This window comes from Trichosurus vulpecula, chromosome 8 (genome assembly GCF_011100635.1).
Source record: "Trichosurus vulpecula isolate mTriVul1 chromosome 8, mTriVul1.pri, whole genome shotgun sequence".
NCBI lineage: Eukaryota > Metazoa > Chordata > Mammalia > Diprotodontia > Phalangeridae > Trichosurus > Trichosurus vulpecula.
In genome coordinates, this window is record NC_050580.1 from 31,293,468 (window position 1) to 31,307,190 (window position 13,723).

The window sequence follows — 13,723 nt, forward strand, 5'->3', positions numbered from 1 at the left end:
GGGAAAGGGGCAATCAGAATATATACCATCTTGGAGTGTGGGGGAGGGTAGAAATGGGGAGAAAATTTGTAGTTCAAACTCCTGTGAAAATCAATGCTGAAAACTAAAAATATTAAATAAATAAAAAATCCAAAAATAAATACAAACTAACAAAAAAATGTTAAAAGTTTTCAAAAAATCATGGAGACCAAAATGGGATATGTGCTAGAGATCACCTCGAAGCCTATGCCCAAAGATACAGCAACATCTCCAGGTGAAAGGTTTTGTTTTTCTTCTTTCAGCATGCACCAAGACACAACAGGTTATGTCTGCCTCCTCATCCAGCCAGCCAAGAAAGCAGATGCCGGATGGTACACCCTGTCTGCCAAGAATGAAGCTGGCATCGTGTCATGTACTGCAAGGCTGGATATCTACGGTGGGACTAATGTGCTTGTTTTAAAACAGACAGCCAAAAGGAATGCATAGCATTTAGTCTTTTAGCCCAAAGTTGGTATAGCAGGTAGCTTGTTTATTTTCCACTAAGGGACTGGTCAGATTAGGTTTTTCATTCTAGAAGTTAAATTTTTCAAAGTAATTTCAACTTAGCTACCAAAGCATCTTTGCTTTTATGTAGTTTCTATACCCTGGAGAACTCAAATTGAAGAATTATTGAATCAGACAGCTATTTAAGAAAAGCAAAGAGGGAATGATTATCCAATTTGTGAATCATCTGCAGTACTTCAAGGACCCATGTATGAGTATTCATCAGCATGAGTGTTCCCTTAGCTGGTACCCACAAATTATCTACAAGTACTGATGAATTATTGGCAGTGAAATAAAGCTCAAATCAGTCAATTTTGCTAAACACCACCTAGCATTGCTTAGTGAAGCACAAGAGGGAGCTCCACAATATATTTTTAATTGCCATTTTTTTTAATCCAACAAGATTCTTTTTTCACTACTGAGAGCTTTGTTACAGCTAGATATATGCCATCTAGTGGCCAAAAAGGAATATTTCCTTATATTTATAAGCTTTTTAAGGCCTAAAATATGGAAGGATTTGTGGTAGGAACAGAAATTACTGGTGTTGATTATATTACTTTGATACTGATTATTTTGTGTAGTGCATGTAGATTCTTGGAGGCCTTATCTCAACTCCCACTCCCACTGATGAGTTTTGTCTCCAAAGTGTTGGCCCCAGTACCCTCTTAAAGTTCGATGGTGCCACCCCCTCTTAAGGGGTTGGAAATTGTTTAACTAAAGCTATTGCTTTTAAGCCCCAAGCACTGTGCTTCCCACATGATAACTGGTTCATGTAAATTAGTCATCCAGGCTTTATTAGTTTTTAGAAAAGGTGGTGGTATAGTAAGATCATTTGGTATAAAACATCTCCCCAAAAGTATGCTCTCCCACCAGTACACAGAGTCTAGAGAAAAGTGGGCTCAAGCTTAGAGATCATGTGTGACAACAGGGTAACGCACAGACCCTGGAAGTCCTTTTGCTGGCATGATACCACCCTGACACTAGACCTGCCTGAACTGTTTCACCCTTCAACCACATTGAGATTTAGCGTTTGAATTTTTGAATGTGTCCAACCCTAGACAAAATTACCAAGCCAGATGGCATGTTTGCTTGTAATCCCATACCCCTGCTCCACCATCCAGGTACACCTCACTCTCATTGGCTGTCTTCCCTTTTGAAATCTAGTCCCTTGTGCTTTGCTCAGGGCTGCCTAGCTCCAGAGCCCTGGGGTAAGCCTGCTCTTTCTAGGCAGCAGTGCATTCTGCAGACCTTTCCTAACTCCTCCCCCATCAGTGTTTTCCTAACTTGTGTCCTGAACCTTCAGACTCTCCTCTCTATTTTCCAAAGAAATCTGATAAAAAAAAAATCTTAGGGTTGTTCTAGTGGCTTAATGTTTGTATAGACCCACCTGTGTGTACCTGTGTATTTTCATTTTGGAAACTCGATCCCTTGGCCCAAAGGTAATAGGACCCTCAGACCTCTGACTGACTACAAGGCTCCCCAGACCTCTCCCACTGATACCACTAAGAAAACAGAGAAATCACCAGAAGGTGCAAGCATGTTCTTCTTGACCATGACAAGAGTTATCACTGCCTAGTCCTTTTGTATATTCTTTGCCTTAATACTTAAAGCACCTTATGGGGGTGGGGGTGGGGGGATGAACTAGGTGGCACAGTGAATAGAGCACTGGCTCTAGAGACAAGGAGGACCTGAGTTCAAATCTGGTCTCAGACACTTACTAACTGTGTGACCGTGGGCAAGTCACTTAACCCCAATTGCCTTGCCTTCCCTGCTCAAAAAAACAAAAACAAAACAACAAAAAAGATAAGGATCTAAAAAAAAAACCTTATAGCCCAGCACAATGCTCAAGACTTTCCCCCAGACAACACAAGGCAAGACAAGTGGAGGCGTCTAAGGAAGGCCATCCAGGAGCTGCTCCCAGCAGCCAGAGTGCTCTGCCCCAGAGGTTTCAGCTGGCTCTGTTCTTCTTCTTCCTTCTAAAACACAGCTCGGGCACCATAATACAATGAACTAACCAGTTCAAGCTTTTTCTGTTTTTACAAGTTGCCAAGGGACAGCCTCCAGTCGGGAGAAATGCTGGCCTTTACGTCAGGGCTTTGGGCTGTCTGCCCTATTGCTCCAGAGATCACTCCCTCCTTCTTTAATTGTAGCCACAAAATAAGTAACTAATGCCATAGGTACTATGACAGGCCAGGTTGGAGAACAAGGTAGAAGAGAGAGATTTTTCTGGCATGCTTCCAGTTTCCCTTTAATCATAGCAGTCTGTCTTTTTTTAATATAGTTTGCTGCTGCCTTCTTGTATTAGAATCGTAGAATTAGGAAAAAATCTGATCTTGACTTTAGCAGGCCAAGCATTTTTACCCCCAGCTTATAGATGGGGTAAATGATGCTAAGAGAGGTCCTGCTCAGCCACCTCACCTGCAGTGGAAGAATCACAATATCTTCTGAGGCCTAAACATGAGAAGGCTAAAGCAGAGACTAGAATCTATGTTTCCAGACTTCTCATACATCCCTCCTTCCTGTATTCTAGACCAGCCTGGATGCACCTGAGCCTAACATGTTTTCTTCCTGATTTTCTAGCCCAGTGGCACCAGCAGATTCCACAGCCCATGTCAGTACGACCCAGTGGCAGCCGCTATGGATCCCTCACCAGCAAAGGACTTGACATTTTTTCGGCCTTCTCCTCTGTGGAAAGTACGGTGGTGTTTTCATGCTCTTCTCAGAGTATGGTGGAGAGTGAAGAACTTTAAGAACCTCAGGGCTCCTGCTGTGGAGGTGAAGGACTGTGAGAGAAGAGAAGCCCACCGTCAACAACATGAAGAGATAAGCCAAGACCCAGGAGGTTTCCAAGCAGCTAGTTTTTAGTAAGTTATCACACAGCTGGACTTGTTGCGAGGGATACTCTGAGCAAGCAGATGGGGAATCTCCCAGTCACAACAGAGGAGGAAAGGGAGTGACAAAGAGAAAAGAGGAGATACAGGCTAACTAAACCCAAAATACCACACGGTAGTCTGCCATGACTCTGGGCAAAAGCTACTGCTCTGTCCGTCTCCTGCTGTGTTAGAGATGCATAGTGCTACACAACATATCCTCAGAGGCTATAGGCTTATGCTTAGAAGGTACGCACCTAGGGCCCCTAGAATAGGTCTAACTTGCCAAATTCAAGAGGAGGGAAAGAAGCTAAGAGATCACGACCTACTCTCTCCAGTCATGCTGATGGTAGTAATTTGAGGAGAGCTCATCAAATCCACTTTGTTATAACATCATAGAGGGGTAACATAGAACATATGTATGTAAAGAAGCGACATCATCTTTTTCATCTTGGCCAAAATGGAACTACACAGTAAGTTGCTGAGAATGAGTGATATGTTTATCGTAGGCATACACAACTACACAGTGAGATAAATTAATATCACATAATACATTGATGCCTATCATGCTATCTGCTTCATTCTTTTTCGATTTCTGAGTTTGACTACTAAATTATGTTCACCAAGGACTGATTTTCCAGCTTATGTCATAACCAGTTTATTCCTGATTTAGTACACCCCTGTAGCATTGAACGAGTGGAGTACACTGGTTGAACTAGCCAAAAAGGAACTATGGAGAAATGCTGAGGAATCTCCAGCATCAAGAGTTACTAACATAGGTTACTGTTTCTAAAATGGGAAGAGGTCGTCTCATATTACAGCAACAACTTAGCACAAAGAGAAATCAGAAAGTGAAGACCTCATCAAAAGCCTTAAAACTGGCAATACAATGAAGAAAGAAGACAGAAAATTAAGTTGAGGAAATTATAAAAAATTCATTTCATCACCAGGGCAGTGGGCTATTAGGAAAAGCAGCCATTTTATATTTTTAACTGCTTTAAGATCCCCAGCTAAAAGGTGGCATCTAAGTAGAAATGATTACACTGAAGTAAAAAGTCAGAGGAAGGGGAACCAGCATTTCTGATTTTCATCAGTGCAGAATCTGCCCTGGGTTAGGGCAGATTCTGCAGGGACATGAGTTGATGGTGTCTCTCTGTTCCCAGCCACTTGGCTGTAGGGAAAGTCTCTAGTCTCCTTTTCCCCAAGCTTCCCACAAAGGCCTAGGTATCCTAGGAGCCTAAGGGCAAAGCTATTCATTTGTTGAGCTCTTATTATGTGAAGGGCTCCATCAAAGGTACAGAAATGAACAGGGCATGATTCTTGCCCTCAACAGATGAACTAGCCACAAATGACTGTCATTCCTCCAGGCACAAGGGGTTGTTTCCCTGATGCTAAAATCTGTTCTCTAATCAGAAAGGGCTTCTCAGTGAGGTTCTGTTTGCCTCTTTTCTGACTCTAAAAATCACTTCAGAAATGGGCCATAAGATGCTAGATATTCTATCATTAAGGAGTAAAGTTTTACTTAAGTTATTTGGAGAAAATGCTAGATTTTTTATTTGTCCAAATAAGCCTCATGGTACATACAGATAGCCATGCTCTGTGGAACAAATGCCCTGCGGCAGAAAGGACTACAAAGCCAATTTCTACCCAAGGAATCCTATGTCCTTGTTGATTTCTACTACAAAATTGAAATTTTTTTGTTAGAAAAAAATAATCAACAGAATAAGTTTCAAAATATTTTTAGTAAGAATATTTTTAGCTAATGTCTAGACCCGTTATATGCTGTATATGCAGCGTTGTTCTGACTCTCCCTTTACTACTTCAGTGGCCTCTCACACACCCCTTCTATATCCTAAACCCCCACAAGTCTCCAAAGCTGGGAGATTCTTGGATTTCTGAGATTTGAATCTCAGAACTCAGATTTATTTTCATGTCATTTGTTTGTTTAATGTCTATTAATAACAATATCAAACTGTCAGAGTGGAAATTACTTGAGGGAAAGGGCCATTTGTAGATTCCTCTGTCTCTAACATCACCAAAAACACTCTCTTGCACATAACCCGTAATTAATAAATACTTGTTATATGAATGAGCCCTTTTTTTAACCAAGAGGGACTGCATTCTGATACAGAATGTACTCCAGCCTGAAAATCCCTTTCTCGAGTTTGCAGTTTGGGTGTAGGAAAAGCAAATTAGTGCCCTGACGTATAAGGCTATGAGTCTGAGATTCTGTAAAAAGAATTCATGCAAAAGATAGGATGTAATTATAACAAATTTAGTTCTGGAGAATGGGGAAGGGGAAACAGATCAGTTCCATGTGAATCACTAGAGCTACATAGAATTAAGTCTGTAGAGAACCACTTTATCGCCCTGAACCAAGCAATTTTAACTGACAAACATTTATTAAGCATCTACATATATTCCAGATACAGTATTTTCTAACTCTGACTCAGCAGAATAAGATAGAGTCAGGAGCCCAGGAGCCCCTGCCTTCTTACAGGATTCAGTGGTTGCTGAATTACCATGAATACTGACAAGGTTGAAAGACTACATGTTGACTTTGTAGGACTTCCATTTTGTTTCTTCAAAATGGCACCTAGAGTCTGAAAGAGGCTGGTACAGCCAGACTGGCCTTTTGGGTAAAAATACCATAAAGGCATTATATAAGGTATAAAATACCATAGAGGTACTTCTTCCCTACCACACCAAAGGCCCTTTCTATAGCCAGCTCTGGTTTAGGCATCAAAATCAGATGTAGGGAGGATATAGGTAACTAAAATTCACAGATAACCTTCAAATCTCACTTTAGCAAACAGTTATAACCACTTTCTTTGATATTTTCTTTCAAAATATGCTGAAGCAATAATGTTGCTAGGAGTGCTGATTCCCTCTGCCTCCACCCGTTCTTTTGTGGTTACCTAATGAAAAGAGAAATGGCCAGAAAGGAGAGGAAGCAAAAAATCTGGGCAAAGCACGCATAGAATGCCTGGAAATATACAGAATTATCTCTGTTCAGATATTGCAGTTTTAGTGGCATTGTGTTGTTTTCTTCATCAGAACACATGGCAAGCAATGAGCCACAATCCAGCCTTGTAAAGTTAATTTCTTCATGCTACTGCCCAAGTCAGAAATGATGCCATCTAGCAATACTGGACAACCAACCAGTGGGACTGCAATATAGGAAGTCCCTAATTTATAAATGGATAGTATTCCAGAAGTTCATTTATAAGTCAGTTGGTTTTTATGCAAAATGCATTTCCCCCCAGAAATCATTTTAAAGTGGTAGTTAGGATCCCAGACCAGCCTGGTTAATCTCAGACCTACAGTCCAGGGCTATTTCAGAAGTTTGCAGCCTTCCAAATCATATTATGAAGCCTTTTGAAGGTGGTACCAGTATCTTACATAAATATTTTTGTGAAGAGAAACAAGTAATAGTTATGTAAACTTTTTAAAAGACAGTTGAGTTTGAGACTACTGAGTTAACCTTTAATGTAGAGTACTAAATTGAATTCTGAGGCCTGGTAGCAGGGAGCTTTGTGATAGAAAAATAGGAAAAGAGAAATATATAGTCTCCCTTTCCTGGGCAGAGACCTGACCCTAGGTAAAGTTTTTAAATCCAGTTTGTCTTCGGTGCCATCTCATCTCCCTTTTAAAAATCCCTCTTCTACCCTCGCTAGGGGGCACTAGCGCCTTTCTCTAATGCCTCGTTCTGGCCCAAGCCTCCAAACCAATCTCCTCACCTCCAAAGTTCTCCACCTCCCTTCTCTCTCCAGCTCTCTTTAGAAAGCCAGCAGTCTTAACACACTAATAAGGCCGCCCCTAAGCCTCCTCAGAGAGAGGTCTTAGCCTTTTTAGGAGAGGATGCTTGCTAACACAAATGAGTCTCTAATTAGGAGGAAACTATAACAATGTGAAATGAAAAATTCAGTAAGGTAATAGAAGGTATTTTGACCAGTAGTGGCTGCCACGTAACTAGGCTTGTGATGCCTGGGAACTCATCCCTGGACTTAGCTCCCTAAACTATTCCTGTTGCTCGTGACTCCTCTTCATCCATTTGTGAACCCACAAATTCTCCAAGATGTAATCTGAAGGCTCTGACTGAAGGCGTGGGGGCAGGGAAAGGAATGGGAGTGGGAGAGATCAGGACCACAATCCCGGTGCTGATACTGTGGGGGTGTCAGCTGACAGCTGTCCTCTCAGCAGCTCTGGAGTTGTCAGGGCCCAGACAATTTCAGATCTTTTAGGAAGGCAGCCAAAACACTTTCACCAGTAACAGGAATGCTGACTTAGTTGAGGACACAGCTGAGCACAACTTTTCACTACTAATCATCTTTCTTTGTCATTGGTTCAACATTTCAGAAAACTAATTCCATTGTCTTTGAGGAGAAGAAAAGGGGGATTAAGTCGAGTCTGATTAAACCCCCGATTTGGGGTTTTCTTGGCAAGACACTGGAGTAGTTTTCCATTTCCTTGTCCAGCTCATTTTACAGATGAGGAACTGAGGCAGAGTTAAGTGACTTGCCCAGGGCCACACAGCTAGTATGTGTCTGAGGCTGGATTTGAAGTCATGAAGATGAGTCTTCCTGATTGCAAGCCCTCTACTCTCTAACGCACTGAGGTGCCACCTAGATGCCTTATCTTTGTTTAGCAAATACCAAAGAGCTTTTGAGCTCTGATTGCCCCACCCCCCAGCCTCATCATTATGCTAATAAAGTTGCTAATATTGTGTCTTAACAGTTAAAAAAAATACACATGTTGAAAATGTGTGTGCCCCTTATTTCTGTCTAATTATAACAATTAGCACATTAGGTGTTATAGCAGCATAAGACATACTGTTTTTGTTCATGTGTGAATAATGGCCACTTCCTTCTGAGAAAGAACTGCAAATTGAAATTGAAATTGCAAGAATCAGAAACTCCTGAATTTCAGTCCTCTGAAAATTGTGTTAATTGATGCTAATTGATACTAACCATCAACAAGAAGAATGCGGTAGGCATTAAAAACTGCTCGGGAGAGGGAGTCTACAGATGACCATCAGATCGCTGTAGCTGACCAATAGAAAACAAAGGATTTAGTGTTTGTTATTTACTAAATTTAGAAATTGAACAAGATAATGAAATGGAAATGAAAAAGATTTTCATGCTTCAAATAAATCTGCGTTTTTCTTTGCAGAAAATAACTGGTTTCAAGATCTAAAGTTTGCTTTGTGAAAATAAGCAGAATTAGAATTTGAAAACATTCAAAAATAGTTTGCAAACATGAGTCATATTCAAGTAATTACATAAATGTGAACTATTGTTCAAATTATGTTAATATCTGCATGGTTCATCCTGGTTAAGTTATCACTGCAATAGTTAAAGGGCAGGCCAGGTTCTTATCACTTGAAACTTAAATCCAACAAGTCTAGAATTATGCAGAAATGAGGAGAAAACATCCCATTCTGTGAAGTTGGGTCTCTCTAAAAGGTAAAATCTGCTATATATTTTCTGCCAATGATAAAAAGAGCAGAACATAAAATTGGAGTTTGCAAGATGGGGTGGCTCATTTACCCAAAAACATTGGAGATATCAGTGAAGCTGAGTGGTGTTTGAATCCCCTTGGGAAACATTGGTTAGTTCTGTACAGACATGGCAAGGTGCATTTGGAACTCTGAAGAACTTACACATATCCAGTGGACTCCCAGCCAACTCTTGGCAATTCCCCACGGTTACTGTTGTGACAAATTAGTCAGGTGCCCTGGCAGCCAAAGAGATGTCAGAATTTTGCTGTTTTAAGCAGGGTAAAGGACAAGATGTTGACCCCTACAGAAGGTGTGGAGATAACTTTAATACAGCTATCTCTCCTTACCATAACAGATGTGTTCCTGAAAAGTTGTATGTAAATCAAATTTGTATAAAGCAAGTGCCAAAAAACATCTCATCAAAATACGTATTGATTTCAAAGATGCTTTTATCTTGTTTTCTGATGATCTTCAATTGGTAGTAGAGACTATGATGGCCTAGCATTAAGTTTTATGGCCCATATTTCTCCATCTCCAGTGTCTCTCTCAAGTACTTAACCCTCTGAAAAACACTTAAATGCACTAGAAAAGTACTAGGAGACTGTAATTATGCTGCTGCTAATTCTCCATCTGAAACATTTGGCACTAGTACAGTTAGCTTAAGGAGCATCTCAGAGTCTCCTGTGCTTGAATTTTCCCAATATTGGTTGCTTTCTAGTCCCAGTGCCACAAGGTGATGAAGCAAGCTTGTCATAGTAGAAACCCTCAAAAGTGGCAAATTGAAAGAAAAATGGTTCAAAATCTTAAAATGCAAATTTCAAATTAAAATGCAAATAGATTGAGGTGATTTTCAAAATTCAAATGTGTTTTCCTACCCCACCACTTTTTTGTTGTCTTTTTTCCTGGCAAGATAAACTATAAAGGTGAAACTTCTATATGTAAAGTCATAGCCAATAAACCATTTGGAGAGAAAAAAAAAAAGCCCTCTTGAAAAAATGCCCTACCCCTTTCTTACAAACAAATTTCTGTTTTTCCAGATAAGCCAGGGAAATTTGTTTAACGACAAGACACTACAGCCTGCCTCAAGGAAGAGTTCATTTGTCTAAACTCTGCCTCCTGCTTTTTGGGGCCCCTGGCTACTGGCTGTGGATTTGAGTTCCCATAGGAAGACCAAATGCAGTCCCTGGTTTCTTTTCTGCTGTAGTGCAGGATAATTCCATACACTATTCTAGACATAGTCATGAAGAAGCTTGGTTGTGGGTTCTGGTGATTTCTCACTAAGTGACCTCCATGTTGAAATCTGGGATTTGGCACTGAGAACTACAAACCAATGCATGTCCTCAAAGATTGGTATCTCATGTCTTGGTCTCTTCTCAGAATATTTTTCATTCTTTTCAGATGCTTCACAGTCTGAATTTAACCCTAACAAATGTATTTTATACATCAGGACTAACTAAACGATGTGCTTTAAAAAAGAAAACCATCATTTGAGTTCTAGTCCTGAAGGCAGTCACAGTTACTTGCTTCACCCTCCCTCCAAAAAAGTGAAATGTCATCAGTGTTTCCTTTCTATCAAGCTACATGAGCCCACGCCACTTGAAAACACTCCAGTCCCCAGAAGGTTCCCAAATATGGCGTGCCTCCTTAGGAGGAAGCTGGAACCCAGTAGTTTTCTCAAATATTTTGGATATTAAAATCTCAAGGGAGAAAAAAGTATAAGTAACCATCCTGAAATGATTAAAATACCTTTGTACTGTATATTTTGCCTATGTTGCTGAAAAAAAGTGAAATAATTCTGGTTTCTTTACTTGTTACCTGACATTGTGCATGCTAGGTTTTCTGTAGAACTTGGAGCTAACACCACCTTTGGGCAAACTGTACCTATGAGATGTTACTGGTCCTTCTCAGAAGGTTCAGGGGGGACTGTATGTACCCTGGTAGACCATGTAATTAACAACCATGCTTGTTACTGTTTTCTAGACATGCTTTTTTGAAGTTTTGTTGGTTGGTTTTGTTTTGTTTGGAAACTTTGCTTTTCAAGTTATCAAGGAGCAGCTTAGTAATAAAAAAAAAACCCTTGGGATCTATGTTCAGCTCAAACTGATCATTTTAAAGCAATTGAGAAAATATAACGGACTGTTTCTTCTCTAAATAAAGTTTTGCTTATTGTCAATTAATTGCTTTTTAGCCCAGATTCATTATGCGCAATGAAGGACTTTACATTAGACTAACATTTCAGACTTCCTTCTTGCTATCCAGTGGTTTTCTTTGGCCCTCGAGTATTCTTTGGATATGCCACTAGTTTGAAATAATAGTTGGGAAGCCTATGATATTTCGATATGAATATTCCTTAAAGCATATTCATATATGGCATTCAGAAAGAACCAGGAGTCTGTGTGTGTTAATTCTGTGGACACAACTTTAGAGCCTCTCCAGGCCTGAGATAGCAGCATTTGCTCTGAGGTGAGGGCATAACCTCACCCAAAAGGAGGGTACTTAGAGAGAAAAAAGGGAAAATGATTCAGGATAGGAGGAGACTACTGAGGAAAACCAGCTGATGTGGTGAAAAGAGGGGCAAAAAGCACGTGGCCCAGACCCCAGGGTCCCAACTCCACGGCAGCTTTTGTGGCCCTCTTCTTCAAGTGCACACAAACTCTATGGAATCTGCTCTACTAATGATAGATATTTCAACTGTACAGGAAAGAGCCGTTTCCTGTGGTGAGGATGTGTCAGAGGGTAGGGCCGTGTGTTTTTATGGTTCCTAAACCTGCCTTCTAGAATGGGATACCTCAGAGAAGTGATGAGGTTAGACCAAAGAGGAAATAACACCAAGGGGCAACCTCTAGCTGATTCTATCTGCAAAATAGATTAAAAGATATATTTGACATTGAGTTTAACCTAGCTGGTTTTTCTGAACTGAGTGAAGCTTTATGGTTAATCCCTGGAGCCTCATATAATGAAGAGAGTACTGAATTTGAAGTCTGATAATCCACGTTCTGCCTCTGCTACTTAGACCTATGCAATCTGGGGCAGTGAATGTAACTTTTGTGGGCCTCAGGTTCCTCATCCCTAAAATGAAAACTTTGGACAAGATAACCTCTAAGATTCTTTTCACTTCTAAGACCTGTAATAGAAGGAGCTCCCTAACACATCGGACCATGTCACACACACCCCGCATTCAGTCCCCTTCAGTGGCTCCCTCTAGGTCAAATATTAAATCTTTGGTGTTTGAAGCCCTTCCTAACCTCGTCCCACTCATTTCTCCAGTCTTCTTAGACCTTCTATCCCATCTTGTACTCTTCAATACAATGGCACTGCCCTCCTTGCTGTTCTTCTCCCACCACCCTCCACCTCCTATACCCCAGCACTTTCACTGGCTATCCCCTATGCATGGAATACCCTCCCCCCTCATCTCCACCCCCTGACTTTCCTGGCTTCCTTTAAGTCTCAGTTAAAATGCCACTTTTTCCAGGAGATCTTTCCCAATTCCTCTTAATCCTGGTGCCTTCCTTCTGCCGATTACTCCCTATTTATCCCTTCTATAACTTGTTTGTATGTAGCTGTTTGCATGTTATCTCCTCCAGTGGACTGTGAGTTCCTTGAGAGCAGGAACTGTCTTTTGCCTTTCTTTGTATCTCCCCATAGTGTCTAGCACGTAGCAGGTTCTTAAGGAATGTTTACTGCTAGCCTGGAGACACAGAGGCCAGTTACGAGACTGTTCCAGTAGTCTAAGTAAGAAGAAAGGCCTGGGTAGTAGAAGTGGAAAGAGAGAGAAATGGGAAGATATTGGTAACATCAACAAAAACAAGAAAGGGAGGAGGAGGAGGGGCAAGTTTAGGAAATAGAAATTCAACTTATGGACATGTTGAATTTGAGGTGACAGCTGAACACAGGCAAGAGGACCAGAGTTCAAATCTGGCCTTAGACACTTGACACTTACTAGCTGTTTGGCCCAGGGGAGGAAGAGGGAGGAGGAGGAAGAGGAGGAGGAGGAGGAAGAAGAGGAGGAGAAACAACGTTAACTGGATTAGGGAGAAAGCTTTCTATTATGAATAGAGCAAGCCCTTCTTGATTCAAAATTTACTTGACCCTTAGAAAAGTTGGGGATAGATTTAACCACCCAACTGGAAGAAAGAAGAGGCTCAAAAAAGACATAAGCCACTGCTTGGATAGTATATAAGAATGAAAAGGTATGAAATAGCCAGATTTGTTCAATTTTTTTATTTTGTTTGTTTTCTTTGCCAAAGAGAATCATCTTTGAACTTGGACAGACAGGAAACAAATGACTAATTGGAGTTGAAACCAAGATACGTAGGAAGACGCTAAGAGATCACCCAGTTGTTTTTGATGAGTTTAAGCCACTAGGTCTAGATGAAGTGCAACCCAAGGTAATGAAAAAATGGGTAGGTAGGACTGCTGAGGCACAGTCGGTTGTCTCTGAAAGATCATGGAGAGAGAAAGAGAAGTTTCATGACTGGAGATGGGGCAAATGTCTCAACTGTCCAAGAAAGAAAGAGATACTGCAAATTATAGGCCAGAGAGCTTGACTTCAATTCCAGGAAAAATTCTAAAACATATTAATAAACAGATGGTTAATAAATGTCGAGAAAGGAAACAGTGACTACCAAAAGCCAGCATGGCTTCATCAACCCTCCATACCTTTGACAGGATGCTTAGATTGTTAGATTGGGGGAGGGGGGCACTGTAGAGATAGAATGTACCTTGATTTCAATGAAGTATTTGACAATCTCTCATCTAGTTCTTGTGCAGAAGATGAAGAGATGTGGGCTGGTCAATAGCTACACAATAAATACACAATAATAGCTATACC

General features: G+C 40.8%; 1 protein-coding gene across 2 annotated transcripts in view; it reads left to right on the forward strand.

Annotated features, from left to right (window-relative positions):
- MYPN (myopalladin) overlaps positions 1–11,069 on the forward strand; it is a 137,361-nt gene extending 126,292 nt beyond the window's left edge. For both annotated transcript variants that reach the window (XM_036736136.1, XM_036736137.1), the window contains exons 20-21: positions 282–415; positions 3,103–11,069. In XM_036736136.1, coding sequence (XP_036592031.1) covers positions 282–415; positions 3,103–3,272 — 304 coding nt within the window. In that variant the 3' untranslated portion in view covers positions 3,273–11,069. The remainder of the gene's footprint in view (positions 1–281; positions 416–3,102) is intronic.
- The last annotated feature ends 2,654 nt before the right edge of the window (positions 11,070–13,723 follow it).